The sequence below is a fragment of the Lepisosteus oculatus genome, chromosome 17 (assembly GCF_040954835.1).
Source record: "Lepisosteus oculatus isolate fLepOcu1 chromosome 17, fLepOcu1.hap2, whole genome shotgun sequence".
NCBI classification, from domain to species: Eukaryota; Metazoa; Chordata; class Actinopteri; order Semionotiformes; family Lepisosteidae; genus Lepisosteus; species Lepisosteus oculatus.
In genome coordinates this window covers 11,396,311-11,412,227 of record NC_090712.1, presented here as the reverse complement: position 1 = coordinate 11,412,227, position 15,917 = coordinate 11,396,311, and the positions used below count along the sequence as shown (strand labels likewise).

Sequence of the window (15,917 nt, the reverse complement as noted above, 5' to 3'; positions counted from 1 at the left end):
GATCATTTTGTAGCCATTCCTTGTGTAGCTCAATGACCTTTTGCTTGCTGTCTTTGTCTCTGACATTAACCATGATGATGCATGGTAACACTGGATGTTTTTTGTGTATTGCCTCCTGCAATACCACAAGTTAATAGGAAACCTTTGGAGGGCTCTGTATAGTTCTGGAGACTACAATTGCACTTACAAGGAGCAGAAAGTAATTGTAAAACTGACATTGTTGAATTGTATTTCTAAGAGCGCTTAGAGATGTGAATAAATGTGACTCCCTTGTTTTTTGGAATTCAATTACTTATTCATGATGATGATTATTATTATTATTATTATTATTGCTTACACTTACATAGCGCTTTTCTGGACACTCCACTCAAAGCGCTTAACAGGTAATTAAGCCATCTGCATTAATTTGACTTTTCTCAGTGCAATGCTGATACAGTTACAAAAACATATGAACATTATTTTAAGCAATATCCAGTATCCAATCTGCAATGTATTCTGTTTTCAGATATTTTTTTCCTATTTTATCAGAGGTATGAATGTACTATATCTGGAGGCTACTGTAATGCAATTTTATCAATATTCACAACCCTGCTCACAAAGCAGAAGGGGGCAGCATAGCATAGTGGATAAATGTCTGACTTGTGGGTTGTGGGTTCAAGTCCCTGCTTTACACATTGCTGTTGTATCTTCAGCAATGTACTTGACCTCAACTGCTGCAGTCCACCCAGCTCTATGAATAGGGACCTGCGTTTGCTGGGGATAGGCTCTATAAGGGATTGACTTCCCTTCCAGGGGGAGAGTCATGTGCTCTTGTTTACTTAAACCAGGATGATCTCTGGACACTGTGGCTCAAATACGGAACTACCTACCGACACTTAGCAGAAGCTAAAGCTATATAATAATGTGGTGACAATTCTCTAGTAAAACATAATTGTTATACAGCATAATTAAATGGGTAAGAGGACAAATAAATACGGCACAGGAAGAGAAACAATCTAAACAATCTAAAATGGTTATGATTTAATCAATCCATGCCTCAAGGAAAATAGGCAAATCTTCTTTTTAAAGTTGATGAGAGATTTGTCATTTTTTTGCCATTCATTCTTTTGGAAATGAGATTTTTTTCCATCATATTCAGACAGCATACTTTTTTATGAACTTGAGGGAATTCTGATGGCTGTCCAGATGGTTTTGGCTTACACCCACTTAGCTGGAAGGAATATAAACAACAGCACCAATCATTTGTCAAGTTGTTAAAAATATTCAATTATGACTGACATGCTCCGGTGCTGATTGTCTTCGATACTGTATATCTTAACATATCTCTCCACTGGGCTGAATGGTCTTTTTGAACCGGTTGAGGACAAATCTAAAAATTCATCCACTCGTGTGTTAGTGTTTTGTGATATGCAATTAAGGGATCTCAGGCCTTGCTGATTTTTTTATTGTTATTTATGTGTCCCTAAGCAGTTTTCCAGGCTTGGAAAGGATAGCTTTTACGTGCTGTTTGTGTCAGGAAGTAAGCTGTCTCAGGATTCAGACATTTTAATGCTTCTCTTTTGGCATCAATATTCAAGCCTTAATACCTATGAAAGAAAGTAAAATATATACTGTATATGACTATTTCCAATATCTAGATATTATACAATATATCATTACAGAAGCTTATGTTATTTCCCTCCCTTGTACATATCAAGCAGGTAATTCTCACAGAACAGCGTAATTACAACAGTAATTTAAAGTTAATAAGATGCACCTAATCCCATCACAAAGCACTGCCACCAACATTGTTTAAAATTCTCTCAAGGTATGAAAAGATGAAACGGTAAGCATCAACTAAAATTATAAAGTGTTCAATGGAAATTTATTACATTTAATTTATAAGGCTGACATGAGAGCTAGAGTCTGCCAAGAGTTTTAGCTTTCATATTAATGTTTTTCTTTGTAAATACCTAGAATAACACAGCTTCTGTGTCCTGCTGAAAATCACAAGTACTGTTCTCAGCACCAACAGGCATTAGCCAGAATGGATACAATTCCAATGACATAAGTTGACTTGGATGCAAAACCTAGAAATAAATTATGAAAATATGTTCCAGAAGGAGAATGAATTCGTTCTTTAAGAATGTAATTTATGTCTGCTATAGTTAGTGAAATGCTGCTTCATGATTTTGGAAACATAGTCAAGTATGATCACTAAAAAAGAAAGAGGTTAGGTTATTTGTGCTCTATGTCAAGATTTTGTTAAAAGGTTAGATTTAATTTGGGTAGCAGATCTTACTTAGTTTATAGTGCAACTTTTGGTCACAAAAGATTTATTCAACACAAGCATAGATGATGTTTATAGTAAGAATATATGACATATTAGTTCAAGTAGGTAGCTACGTCTTCAGGTGACGCGTGAAGAAGGCTTCACAGTCGAAACATTGTGTTTCTTTTCTTATAGATTATCAAGACAGCACACAAATTGATAGAGCTCCACCAAGCACCAAGTGTAGGGTAGGTATTAGACAGACAGAGCTCTTTCAGCAAAACAATGAACTTTATGGCCTCCAGGATATGTGCAGTTTTGAAATGACACTGGAGAGGAAAGCACTTCTCCTGTATTTGTCTACTGGAGGTTTCAGTATAATCACAAGGTGAACAGTTCAATGGGGGGGAACATCAGAGGATCTCCACTGCCCATCCTTCTTCTGCCTACGCAGCATTGTTGCTGTGAGTCTGGCCATTAATAAAATCATTGGTGATTCCAAATTGATCGGGTACAAAATGAAAAATACAAAAAGAATAGAAAATATGGCATGAGTTAATGAAATAAATGTGCATAAACAATCACTGGCGTGGCATTGGACAACAACAAACAATGAGTGAACTGGCTTCAGTGTGAGGCAGTAAATGTGTAGTCAAATGTGTGGTATGTACGGTATATTAGGAAATGTAACGCTAAAACCATTCATTACAGAGAATTCAAGGTCAATTCTGGTTACCACCAAACAACAAGGATACTGCTTTGCTGTAAGGCACTTAACGAAGGATAAACAGGACTTCAGTAAAATTTGATTAAGGGAGAGAAAATCTGAACCCAGTTACTTTCAGCTAAGCGGCAGCCAACCAGGACCAGAAGACACAAATAACAAACTAAGCAGGAGTGCAGAGCAGGAACTCTTTGGCCCATCAGACCTGTCTTTTATAATCCAAAGACAACATCTAACTGATTTTTGAAGAATCCCAGCATGTTGGATATAACCGCATGGCTCCAGTACACTGTTCCAAGCATTAACCACGCAGCATAAAAAGTTTGTTTTTGCATTAGTTCCGAATCTACAGTTACTAAGTCTCCATATGTGGATGACTGTGCTCTATCTCCTATTTGAATAAGTATGAAACCCTTTAGCTAAGTTCTTTCCTAAAAAAAAAAGTTAAAGGGAGCTGGTGAAGAAGGACATCCCTCTGCAAAATGCATGATGACAGGTCTTAACAATTCTTCTGTACATGTACATTCAATAATTTTACAGCACTAGGCTGGTACTATGTCATGTTACATGAGCCGGATGGGAGTTTCCTTTTTGTACATAGACTGACAATGAAAGAAATCAGCTGAGGTCTGTGACTCTTGGCTATGGATGATAATTTTATGAGTAATGTTTTTCAGCCTTTTTAGCTTAAGTACCACTTTTTCAAGACAGGGAGAGCAGTGTGCCCAAATGAGCAGTAATATCATTAATACTGTATTACAAACCTTATCAGAAAAGAAATATGGATGTGTAAAACAGAACAAGTATGGAGTGGTAAAGGAGAGCCTGCAATTGATTGATTGTCTGCTGCTATATACCAGTGGAAAGGTGTTTACATACCAGTAAAAGCTTAAACAGTTTAAGTAAAAGTACCACTGTATAAAAATCAGTGCTGCAGATTGTTCTTCAAAAGAATCCATAGAAGTGTTGTATTAATAAGACAACCCAATGACTAAGATGTGTTATATGGGCTCTTCATGAGCGGCTTACCAACTTCGTGCTAAATCATAACTGATGCTCATAAATAACAAAAACATCAAGACTAAAATGCACTCTGAGCTTTTATTTTTAGTCAAAAGCTCTAGTGATGGCTCACATGATTTCTTCCAATAATCAGATGGTCTGTGCAATGTGTTTTAGTATAATGTGGCTTGTTCTAATAAAATATAATTGAAAAGGGAATTCTTGGCAAATGATTTCATTCAAGTATAATCCACTTCAGCAGTTAAGTTTCCTCCATCCTGTAATGATTACCACAAGTAAAAATAGATGAAGCAACTTAAAACATCATCAAGGTAATTGGAGAAATGACATAATAGTGTTCTAATAATTCTAAATATTCTTTTTTTAAAACTACCACAGCTGCTCTGTTCATGTGTGGAATAAGACATAATGACCTTTTTGCGGCTACATAAAGCAATGCACACATGAGATGTATTATAATTATAACCAAACCCTTCTGCTGCCTTAGTGATTTTTGCTTAGAAATCAACTGGCAAATCTTTCTATAGTGACACTGTTTTTTTTTACACTACTGCCGATCTGATAAGATTATGGTTTTGATTAAGTTCCAAACACAATCTATATCTATTACATTAAAAGTTATTAAGTGCTAATTGGGTTTTCATAAATTCCATTTCTTTTCTTCTTTAGATCTATAATATTACTGATAGGTAGTTTTTTTTAATAACAGGCTAATCACTTGGAAGTTGATAGTAGTTGTTTGATGACATCAAAATATTATATAATTAATATTTGTGTAACCATAATATTCACTGTTTCCACCTACACAGAGCCTAAACATTTCTTTACCCATAAGTCATAACCACGTTTTCTGTTGTGTGGAAAAATCATTAAAAATAATTTATAGAGCAGGGCAGAGCTTCAGTCTTAAAGCTATATTGAAGAAACTACTTAAAGCCATTCTTTTTGTGAGGAATTTTCTTAAAAAATAGATTCCTTTTTCAGAGATGTTTTGCATGTGTATATTTTCTTAGGCATTTATGTTTCCCATATTTTTAAAATTGTATAATAAGAGGCATCCAGACCACAGAACTGCAGAGTGTTCTACATCAACTAAGCAAAATAAAGGCTATGATACAAAAATCATAATACAGATAGCAGAACTGCACAGGAAATAATCTGGAAAATCGTAGTCCTATCATAGTACTTACCACTCCAGACATATGCATTTTATATGTTAAAGTTGTATGATTATGAGAAAAGATTTAAGTTACTCCCTTTGCCAAGATAAGAACCAGTGTCTTCCCTTCTGGTGGAGTGTACATCTGCTTTCACCTCCTCACTCTTTGTTCTGAAGGCACTTCTAGCAGGAACAACAGATGTTATTTAAACCTGTAATGGAAATCCCCCTGTCTGAAAGTAGGGTGCCACAGGCAGGATCAGTGTCCAAATACCCTTAAAATGCAGGGTGTTTTTCTTTTGTCAATAATAGTCATCAATCCAATTTGCAAAATTGTGTGTAACTGCTCCAACATTTATGTTGGGGCTTGGCAGCATTAATTTTGATAGTAATGACAACAGATGCTATCTCAGTCTGAATATGACTTAATACTTAATAACATATGACAAAACAGAAATGGATCATTGGAGTAGAAAGCAAAATTAATTTCATTCAACAGGAATAATTGTAAATGTTTTTACAGTACACTATGCTAAAAAGGAAGTTGAGTTGTGTTAAACCAGAAAGAAGCACCATAAAAAGAGCAACATACTGTAGAATACAACTAAAATATGAACATGTTTAAAAAAGGTCAAGGAGCCATTTAAATGTCTTGTGATAAACATGTTTATTAGTTTACCTTTTTGTTATTTATTGACAAAATATTTTTGAAAAAGGTGTAAAAAGGTTTTTTAATTCTATTAATCCATTTTAATAATAACATTTACTTTGCATCAAGTCATGTTTAATACACACTTTTAAAACTACTGTACTGTTGCTCTGAAATGAGTGCTAAATCAGATGGGAAATTAATACAGTATCTCTATGCTATAGCTTCAGCAATTTAACCCAAAGTCTATTCTTGTTTCTAGGAAAATGCAACTAAAAATAAACTATAAAACAAAATGAAACACATATACAAGAAATCTTTTACAACTTAGAAGCCATACCTTTAAGACACAAAAGACACATACATTGTATGTGTTAATTTTTTAACAAAAGACATGAAAACTACTTACGTCTTTCACAGATTCAAAAGTCTGCTTAAATACCTTGCTTCTAAAAAGTGAATTTACATTTTAAAGTACAAAGTGCAAATACTATGGTTTTCATTGCCATTTGGTGAGGAAACAATCTCCGAGAGAATTAAAAAAGTGTTGCTGCAAGAAGTTCATATTTTCAGCCTTGTTTCTTGGAGGCTTGCTGGAAAGAAGAAAAAGAAGGAAATCAAAATGGTTACAAAGGCATTTACAAAGTTTTTAAATTGAACATTAGAAATTGGCGTTTTTTTCTTCTAAAGGAATGCAAAGCTTTGCACAAAGGTCTAGACTGAATGAAAAAAATGACCCACCTGCAATTATAAGTGACAAGGCCAGTTTTCAGTTTTTTTGCCCTCTAACTGAAGCAAACCTTCCAAGTACTAGGTTTGTAATTTAAGAGTCAAAGTTTTGATTATATCCAGGAAAAAGTATAAAAGACGAAGCAGATGCATAAGAACACATTTTGTACAATATATTGAGCAAATGTTTAGGGCATCTGGATTTCACATTCAGACAACTGTACCCTCTAGCATCACGCCAGTGAACCTTCAATACAGTTCTGTGCTGATCTGAAATGTGGATACCACTTTTCACAACCCCCTCAAGTGAAACCTAAACTGGTGGTGTGAAATAAACCCCATGTCACTCCCAGCCTCCCTTCAATGTTGGAATGTCACCCACCTGTCTGGTAGAGGAAGCGCCATCAACAGGACTTCTGGGCCCTAAGTGAGGGGGGAAAAGGTTAACCAAATATTTCCAGTCTTGACCAGGTAGTCAAAATTGAATGTCAGTTATTAAACACATAAAGTTATTAAACACATATTATTAAACACAAATAATGTCAACAGCTGTTCAGTAAGTGTAAAGTTGAACAAAAAAATAAAGATTTGTTTAAAACTGCTGCATAAAATTGCCAAAGAGTTCTTGCCAATATCACTGAATAATATTTGGATTTACTAAAAAAACTGGATGTTAAAAACAGTTTGCAAGAAAATCTGCATTTTATGACATCGATCATTTGTATAAGTCATGTAGCTATACGTTCTGAAAAACATATTTTTGCATTTTTACCTGATCATAGAAAAAATGTCCTTGACATTATGAAAATGTTCCATTCTGTCTATTTATATCTGTCAAAAGATGTCTAAAACTGTATACTAGCAGAACTTGACAAACACATAACATTGTCACTTCTCTAGGCTTATCTGGGGACAATTGTAGCAATGGCCACGTGCCAGACCAGAACAACAGGAAGGAAAGTGTGTATTTAGTATTATAGTTTTAGGACAGCTTCACTCACCTTCCTCTTTGGTTACTCCCAGGCAGCCCATGAGCTCCTGCAAGGAGAGAGCCTTATCGTTGCTTACGTCACAGTATTCCACAAATTTCTTCACACATTTCTTGGGTTTGGATTTCTTGCGCAGAAATCTTTTGAAGGGTTTGATCTCCTTCTTGCCAATATCTCCGCTGGAGTTCTTGTCCAGCTGGCTGAAGTACCAGTGGACCACCCTCTCCTCCAGAGTATGGTTGGGGTCTGGCTCGCACATCCTGAGCAAAGGGCAGCAAAGAGCAGTGGTGTCAGGTCAGAGTTGGAACTTTATTATAAACTTACTGAGAGGAGAAACGTCTTCATTAGTTATACAATGAACCTACTTCATTGCGTTAGTATCACATTTTAAAGAGTACTGATATGCAATTGCCCAGTCAATAACAGGTCCCTCCAATCTCAAAGACATAATTGCACCTTTTGTGGGAGTTTTACTCAAATATTACATTTATTTCTTGAGTCATTCTCAAGGCAAAGCACAAGTAATGGTTTAGGCTTGTGTAACACAGATAAAAGTACAGAATCCTATGATTCTAGTCCCTTGACTTTCACTGTCTCTTTATGACACTCTTTGAGAACACTGCTGACCTCCTGTCTTGTACTTCCCCCTGCGGGGACAGGGAAGCCCACCTGGCAGCAGAGGAGGGGTCAGTCACTGCGTGCACCATATCTGTAGACAGAGCATCCAGGACGCTGGTTAGAAACTCAGTCTTCTTGGCCCCAGGGCATCCTGAATGGGAAACAGATAAAATAAGGTGTTGCAAAACACTTTGATTTTTTTTTTCTTCACGACTTTGGTTTGTCAAGGAAATGTGATTAATCAGCACAATTGCACAGAAGGAGAAAATAGAATAATCCTTTCATGTTAATACATCAAACACAGTTTCCAGGGACTGCAAAATGAGCAGCAGGCCTGTAGTTTTAATTTCCCACAACTGATACTCAGTAAATACAGATGCTTCTCCATCTTCTGCAGATAACAGCCAGGCAGACAGTTTAGCGTGCAGTGAACATTTACGGATGAAAACCTGTAAAAAGTACTTTACTATATAAGAAGGTAGCTTTCATAAAGCCCATTGCTCTCTACAGCCTTTTTATTCCTGTAATAAATAAGAGCTCCTCAGCCTTTGGAGGGAGGAGGGCATTTGTCAATCACTAAGCTCCATTATCCTATTACACTTTACAACCGGCCTCCAGGGCTAAGGGAGGAAGGGAAGAAGAGCCTGACAGGTCTGTCTGGGAAATGATCACTTAATAGGCCCTGCCATGCAGAGCAGCACTCCCGACAGAGCAAGAGCTGTGCTTTCAACATAAAACACAGAATGCAATTTACGATGCCCCCAAAACAAACACAATCAGCACACATCTGAACGTCTAAACCTTCAGATTGGAAAACTCACTTATGATGTGCAGTGGATGTTGGTGACATGTTCAGTAGCACTAAACAATCATCATGTTATGTGAACAATAAGAAGACTCATTTCCTCTCGATAAATAAGCCACAAACTGTCGTTTGACTTGACAAGACTGTGGGATTCCCATTTAAAGAAATCTAAGTAAAATCATTTTTAAATTATAGTAATTTTTAGTAGTACGTCTAAAATATCTTTTTCGTAATGAGCACACTGTATTTTGGAATGTTAGACAAAATGCAAACAAGAGATAGGCTCCTGTAGATTTGCGCCTGTTTGCAAGGGAAGGAGTCTTTCCAATCATTTAGAACAAAGCCCTCCAGGAGCAATTTCTGCACTTTCTAGGATAAGTGCCTGTTTAGTTTTGAATCGCATAAACAGGTGTTGACTGCCTACAAAGTACTATATATACAGGAATACATCCTACATAGAGGAGGGGACCCACTTTATCCACTGCTGAAGTGTAGAAGCCACCTGGATGATGTGCAGCAGCCTTCATGTACTTCAACAGTCTCACTGCACATCAGATCAGGTAGTGAACAGAGAAATTGCTTCTCTGATTGAACTACAGTGAAATTTAGATAGCCCAGATTGTGCAAATCCAGAGTAGAATACTCCAAAGTAGTAGCCAGGACACCAGCATTAACACTCCTACTCTTACCATTAGTGTAATAGCATTTTTAACACGCAAGTAGAGGGATCATGGGATGGGACAGCATAGTGTCCCCGGTCATTGTAATCGAGCATTGGTGTGGAAATCTGGACCAGATGGATGGAAATCCACCAATTTGTATACCAACGCAGCAGAAAAATGCTTTTTCTTAGAGATTTCCCATCCCTGTATTGGCCAAGAACAGTCTTTTTTAGCTCCTGAGATCTGTAGTTGTGCATAAAAGTCCTTCCAAAATAAACACCACCTCAAGCATTGCAAAACCTGCTGTGTAATAGTCTGAGCTTTCAGCATCAGCCATTCTAAGACAAAGTATATTAGCTGTCAAAGCTATACAAAGTAACAGAATAGGAAACTGTATCAACTCCTTTTGGTTGAGAACTATAATTCCTTCATTACATTTAGTCTCTACAGGCAGATATAAGGATAACTTGCAGTGAATAATTCATTATAGCCTAATTCAAGCTCTGCCACCTGATCTTTGAGATGAGTGACATTACAGTGCAGAAACAAAACCAAAGGAATCTTCTGAGCTGGCAGAAGCAATATCACTAGAAATTGGCAGATTCGTCTGTGCTTTATGTACAGTATAACACAAAGCACATTCTAAAGGCTCTATGGGATAGCATGACATCAGTATATAAATCACTCAAATTCTCTCTTAATCCAAAATTGTCTCTTAATATGTTATTACAACAATAATAAAATTAATAATAAGTACTTACATTTATATAATGCTTTTCATCCTAAAGTATCCCAAAACTCTCTCCATACAAGAAAGAACTACTTAAGTGCAGCACTTACTGTACATGAGAGATGTTTTGTGCCTGTATAATATGGTTTGGTGGGGAGCTGTGAAATTGCTGCACAAATTGAATTAAGGGAGAACTTTATGAAGGCCAGATTATACAAGCCCAGAATGGAATTTATCTAAGACGCTGGAGTTAACACCCCTTTCACTTTAAAAAAAAAATGCCCTGGGACCATTAAAGACCAAGTACACATTAGACCTCGGTTTCACATTTCATCAGAAGGACAACACCTCCTACAGTACAAGGTACAAGGTTGTAATGCTGCTGTTAAATAGTGAAAATCCTTTAACTAGATTTGTAAACTGAGAACAAATTGTCATCTACAATGACATAAGGAAGAGAGGTTATTTTGAACAATTTATATGGAGCAGTCCTGTGCCCTAATCACTATTCCCGCAATGTAGCAGAATGTTATGTGCTTTCAACTTATTTTGATGACATTAAGGAATGATAAGGATAAACAGAACTCAAAAACTGTATGTAAAGGTTTGGGAAGTGTTTTCAACCAAGGAGTACAAGCTCCTTATATGCAAGGTTCACCTGTTTACCTTTACGTTCCAACAAACCCCCAGAATATTAATTGTCTTCCTCAAGTCCAAAATCAAACATTAAGATAATGTATGTTCACAGTTGTACTGTATTAATGCCCTTTATTTATGAAATGGAGTCTGGCTAGCTTGTGAAAAAAGGACATTTGCAGCAAATTTGTGCAGATGTTAAACATTGACATTGAATACTTTACCACACAACTGGCCGGTTGTGATTATCTTTGTAGATCATAAAAGGTTGCGATACAAATAACTAAAAAGCCCAACAATGAATCCACTAATGAAGCTAATAATCACAATTCCTTGTGTCCCAGGTATCTCTGAACACGTAAAAAGACTAATTTGCAAATATGAGCTGTACTGTGATGTCAAGACTAACGTCAGTATTTGAAAGAAATATTGTGCCTCTCTAAACATGACATTCCAATGGAACACAACCAAAATGTGGTTTACAAAATCACTACAATGTGTGACCATTCTGTTTATATTGGTTAGGCTGGTTGTACTTCTCATCAAAAGTTAAAAGAACACAAAGCAGCCTACACTGTGGTCACTGAACACATTTGATTGTGTCTGATATGCTACAATCATCTAGATATGAACATTGTTACCGTATTGCTATTAACGCACTCCTATCATGAAAGAAAGAACAAAGGGTTTATTCTAACAGAAACACACTGGGTTTCCTTTAATTAATGAGGAGGGTGGAATACATCCACAAGAACCCTGTAATGTCTTCTGAAGAATTTACACAGATTAGAAGAACATGGACAGAGTCATCTGTTATTTGTTTTTGCTTTTCTAATACTGTAACTTTTCATGTCTTTTTGTGCATTTCAGAGTTTCTTGCACACGATGATGGCTGGAATGCCGGACCAAAACCTGTAAACTGGTTTTAATCTTTGTTCTTTAATATCTAGTTTAAATTAAATTTTAAATCTGTATTGAACAGATTCATAAAGGTAATTTGTGTAAATGTTCTAGTTCTTATAAGGATATTATAAGGTTAAAGAATGTACAGTACACATCACACACAACACAAAATACACATAAGGGAAGTTAAATAAGAATAGTATAATCCCTTAAAGAGAAACCATGAACTGTTTCAAACTCACATGCATAATCCTTCAACAATGCAATTGGTCTTTGGGGTTCTGAAGGATACCATAAGAAAATACAAAATAAAGAATTTTCAATGTTCTTTTCTTTTTGTAAATTATTTTTATTACATACCACTCAGTTTGAAATTAGCCATTATGTTGAAACCCTGACTATCTGGTACTGGCCCCTGTGTATGTGCTTGGAAGAGAATGAGAAACATGGATGTGCTCCTGCGTCACATGCATTTGCACAGCCATTCAGTAAGTGACATGCTGCACTGGGCCTGACAGAAGAGGGAAACCTAATTGGAAGAGCAGCTCTCTCACTGACATCACTACAAACCCGCAATGACAGAAGCCATTGTATGACGGGAAAGTGCGCAGAGCCCTGGCTGACTAATCCCAAACCTATCTCCGCAGCATTCAGTCCAGACACAGTCAGCCAGTGACATGGCAACTGCTCAAACCCTCAATGTCTGGGTCACAGAGCTTAAACTGGCACTGCATTTACTGGTGGAGACACAGTGGAGCCTCCAAGAACGAGGTCCTCATCCTTCTCAAATGTTATTGCTGGAGCTCATGAGAGAGTTAGGACCCCAATGGTGTCACGTCAGAAGTGTATGACAGCAACAAATTAAACCCACAACAATAACAATCTTCAGAATTCAGGCAGGCAGAGTAAGCAAGTCTGTCTAGAAGCAAGAGATTGCATGTGTGTCAATGGACTCATATTCTGCTTTGACACACCTACTAATGCAGTGGATCTGGGAGATGAAATAGAAAATATTTTTTTTTAGTATCACTCCTTATTGACTTACCTGTGTGTCTAATACAGATTTGTTTTTCCCATTTTCTTAAATATAGTCACCAATTAAAATGGTCTGGAACTGCGAAGAAATCTTACTTATGTCACTTACAGTTCGATATTTCAATGAATTCAGACAGACTATGGTTTTCCTTCTGTTGGGATGTAATCAAGGGTAAAGAGGATATTGGCAAGAAAAAGGACTGTGCCTCAAGGTTGTTTTTTTCTGTCTTTTCATGATCACTCAAAGTACTTTGGCTTTTGCTGTAAACCCTCAGAAGGAACGTGGTGTCAATGTGCATAAACAAACCTGTTTGAACACATGCTGATATGATACACACATGCCTGGAGAGTGATGATTTAATAATCCAGATGTATTTCTTATGTCTTCATTTTAAATAAGATTGGACTTGTTTGGTAACGGACTCAGCAGTTAGATTGTTCTTTTAATTTTGTCTGTGAGTCATTGATTGCACATCTGCAGTGAATTTATCTCATTGTCAGCAGCTTCTTATGCAGAAATGTAAATCAATGAAAGGTTTGGGCTCTAGTGCAGACCTGCTAATAAAACAATCAAGGCCATTTTGTCTTTTTAAAAGCTAACATCCGATCCCGTGCACTATTAGAATAGGGCTACCACTGCCAACCTGAAACTTGTGGTTTGATTTTTGTACTGTTTGGAAGAGAAAGATATTTGTGGGAGATATTTTTATGGTCCTGGAGACTGAAAATGAGCAGTGGGAGGCATGAGGCTTTTGTGGAATGTGAGATGATGTGTGGTGAGTGTTATTTCGTAAACACTGGGGGATTGAGTTCTTTAAACAAATGCCTGCACAAACTCCTAAGGGTTTTCTATGGCCCCTTTCCATACACCTCATTTCAAAGAGCCCTTCATATGCAAATACTGCAAAATAAGATTGCAGTGAATGAACTGGAATATAAACAAGCAGTTTCTTTTTTTCATTTTCATTGCAAAATTCAGATCATAATTATAGAGTGAAAAAATCAAATGACTGTGATTAGTAGATTTCAATATATAAACCAATCTTAAAAGCCTTGCTTTTAATGCATCTCCATTTGAAGTATGAAGTATTTTGTAATGATGGAAGGGTACCTAGGAAAGAAACTGCTTTTGTCCATCTTTTACAAATATTTGCTATGTGCAATTCTGAATATCAAAACGAATCTAACTTCAGAATATGTCTTAATTCAGTTTTTATGTAAAAATAAAAGATCTTTTAGTAAGAAAATAAGTTAATAGTTCATATAACGAATGCACCACAGCAAAATATGCATTAAAGTAGTATCCTATGCCTATCGGTCTCTGTGGAAACTAATTAATAAATCTCCTCTTAACATGTCTTGATGTTGATTTTATTACACAGCAGATAAAGTCCTTAGTTCAAGTTAATGCACTACTCATTGAGATCTTTCATGGAATAAAAAGCAAAGTTTGATTTTTTTAGTATCCCAAAAGACATGTTAAAATGTGACTGCAATGCAACTCATAGCCTATCAAATGAAAACCGAGTTGCTCTCAGCACAGAGATCCTAAAACATGGATTATGTACTGGTAAGGTTCAAGTACCTCTTTCCCGCCAGGGTAGCAGGCCGATTATACATCCATGACACAATGTCTTACATCTAGCTGTGGCCACCTGGCCGTTTATTAACCAGCCAGCAGTGTTTGTGCAGCTGTCAAGTGAGGCCACTGTCTCCGCACCTAAAACCCCCTGAACCCCAGGCAGGATCCCTTCAAAATAAAATGTTGCCTTTTCAACTGCAAATACAGTACGTCAGTCCTACTTACATCTCCTGCTGAAATCCAGTTCCGTTTGTCTGGATTCGAGAATATAATAAATCTTTATGTAAAAATTCAACTAGCACATTCTTAGAGGTATTTATTTTTGTTAGGCCAAGGCAATTGGCTTTCTGTCACGTGCTGGTAACGCAGACATCTTGGCTTTCACCGTTCTAACAAAAAACAACCACTTTATGTGTGTAAAAAGACAACCTGTCTTTTAAACTGTAATTAAGTCCAGCAGTCTCAAGAGGTCAATGTGGCCTTGGATCAAGCTAGTAAAGTGTAATCATTTAACAGTCATACCAGTGTCTTTTAATAATTCTAATTAGCCTTCAGAAAAATCTGTAGTAAGCAGATGAGTTCATAGTTTTGTAGATACAGTAGCTATTGACACGATAGCTGAATATCAGCATGTACAAACATATAATTTATCAAAAGAACAGCTCTATATGAAGAATAAACTTCACTCTAGATGCCCCAAATAGCTTCCTCCTGCTTGGAACTTTTCTTCTTACCCTTAGTTCTTAGGATAAAATGATTTTATGACATTTTTTACATAAAAATCCAATATCAGATGTCCCATTTCTGACATGGCGTTGATTCCTTAATATAGAATAAAATACAAATACAATCTGTTATTAGTTCTAAACATATTTGTTTTTTTTAATTAAATTTATGGACTTAAGTCCAGTTAACTCATATTTGACTAAAACACACATTCTTTGTACTTTGTTTAAACATTCCCAAATTTTTAATCTAACCTGCTTTCATGGATTGACGTTACTCTTTTAAAATGTGTCCATATATGGAAAAACCTCTTTCAGAAAAAAATGGTATCAACCTTTTTTCATTTTTGCTTGTCCTTGTAAATAAAGATTAGAATACATTTAATATAATTGCTCTCTTCAAGGAAGTTTTTGAAAGTGTTTTCTGCTGGGGAAATGCTGAAAAATTATTTTATGTTTGTGATTAGTTTGTCTGCTTCCAGGATATTAGTGCCTGGATATTACTGGCTAGAACCAATAGTACTTCCATTGTAGGTCAAATGCAGAGAATTTGGTAACAAATCTCAAAGGAGAGCATTGTTTTGCTTGATTACATAAGTGGCATTATCAGTTCCAAATTCAGCTATGTGTTTTACAAAGCCTTCAGCAAGTGGCAAGTTATTAATATTGTCTGAAAAGCAGTATCCACTAACTGTAA

The 15,917-nt window shown here is 36.3% G+C and overlaps 1 protein-coding gene across 3 annotated transcripts in view; it reads right to left on the bottom strand.

Moving 5' to 3' along the window:
• Window positions 1-5,807: 5,807 nt before the first annotated feature.
• The window catches only part of smoc2 (SPARC related modular calcium binding 2), a 35,841-nt gene continuing 25,731 nt past the window's right edge, over window positions 5,808-15,917 (bottom strand). For 2 of the 3 annotated variants that reach the window (XM_015363198.2, XM_015363199.2), the window contains exons 10-13: window positions 8,152-8,293; window positions 7,537-7,784; window positions 6,918-6,958; window positions 5,808-6,399 (exon numbers count right to left, since the gene is read on the bottom strand). In XM_015363198.2, coding sequence (XP_015218684.1) covers window positions 6,376-6,399; window positions 6,918-6,958; window positions 7,537-7,784; window positions 8,152-8,293 — 455 coding nt within the window. In that variant the 3' untranslated portion in view covers window positions 5,808-6,375. The remainder of the gene's footprint in view (window positions 6,400-6,917; window positions 6,959-7,536; window positions 7,785-8,151; window positions 8,294-15,917) is intronic. The other variant, XM_015363200.2, reaches the window with a different exon arrangement.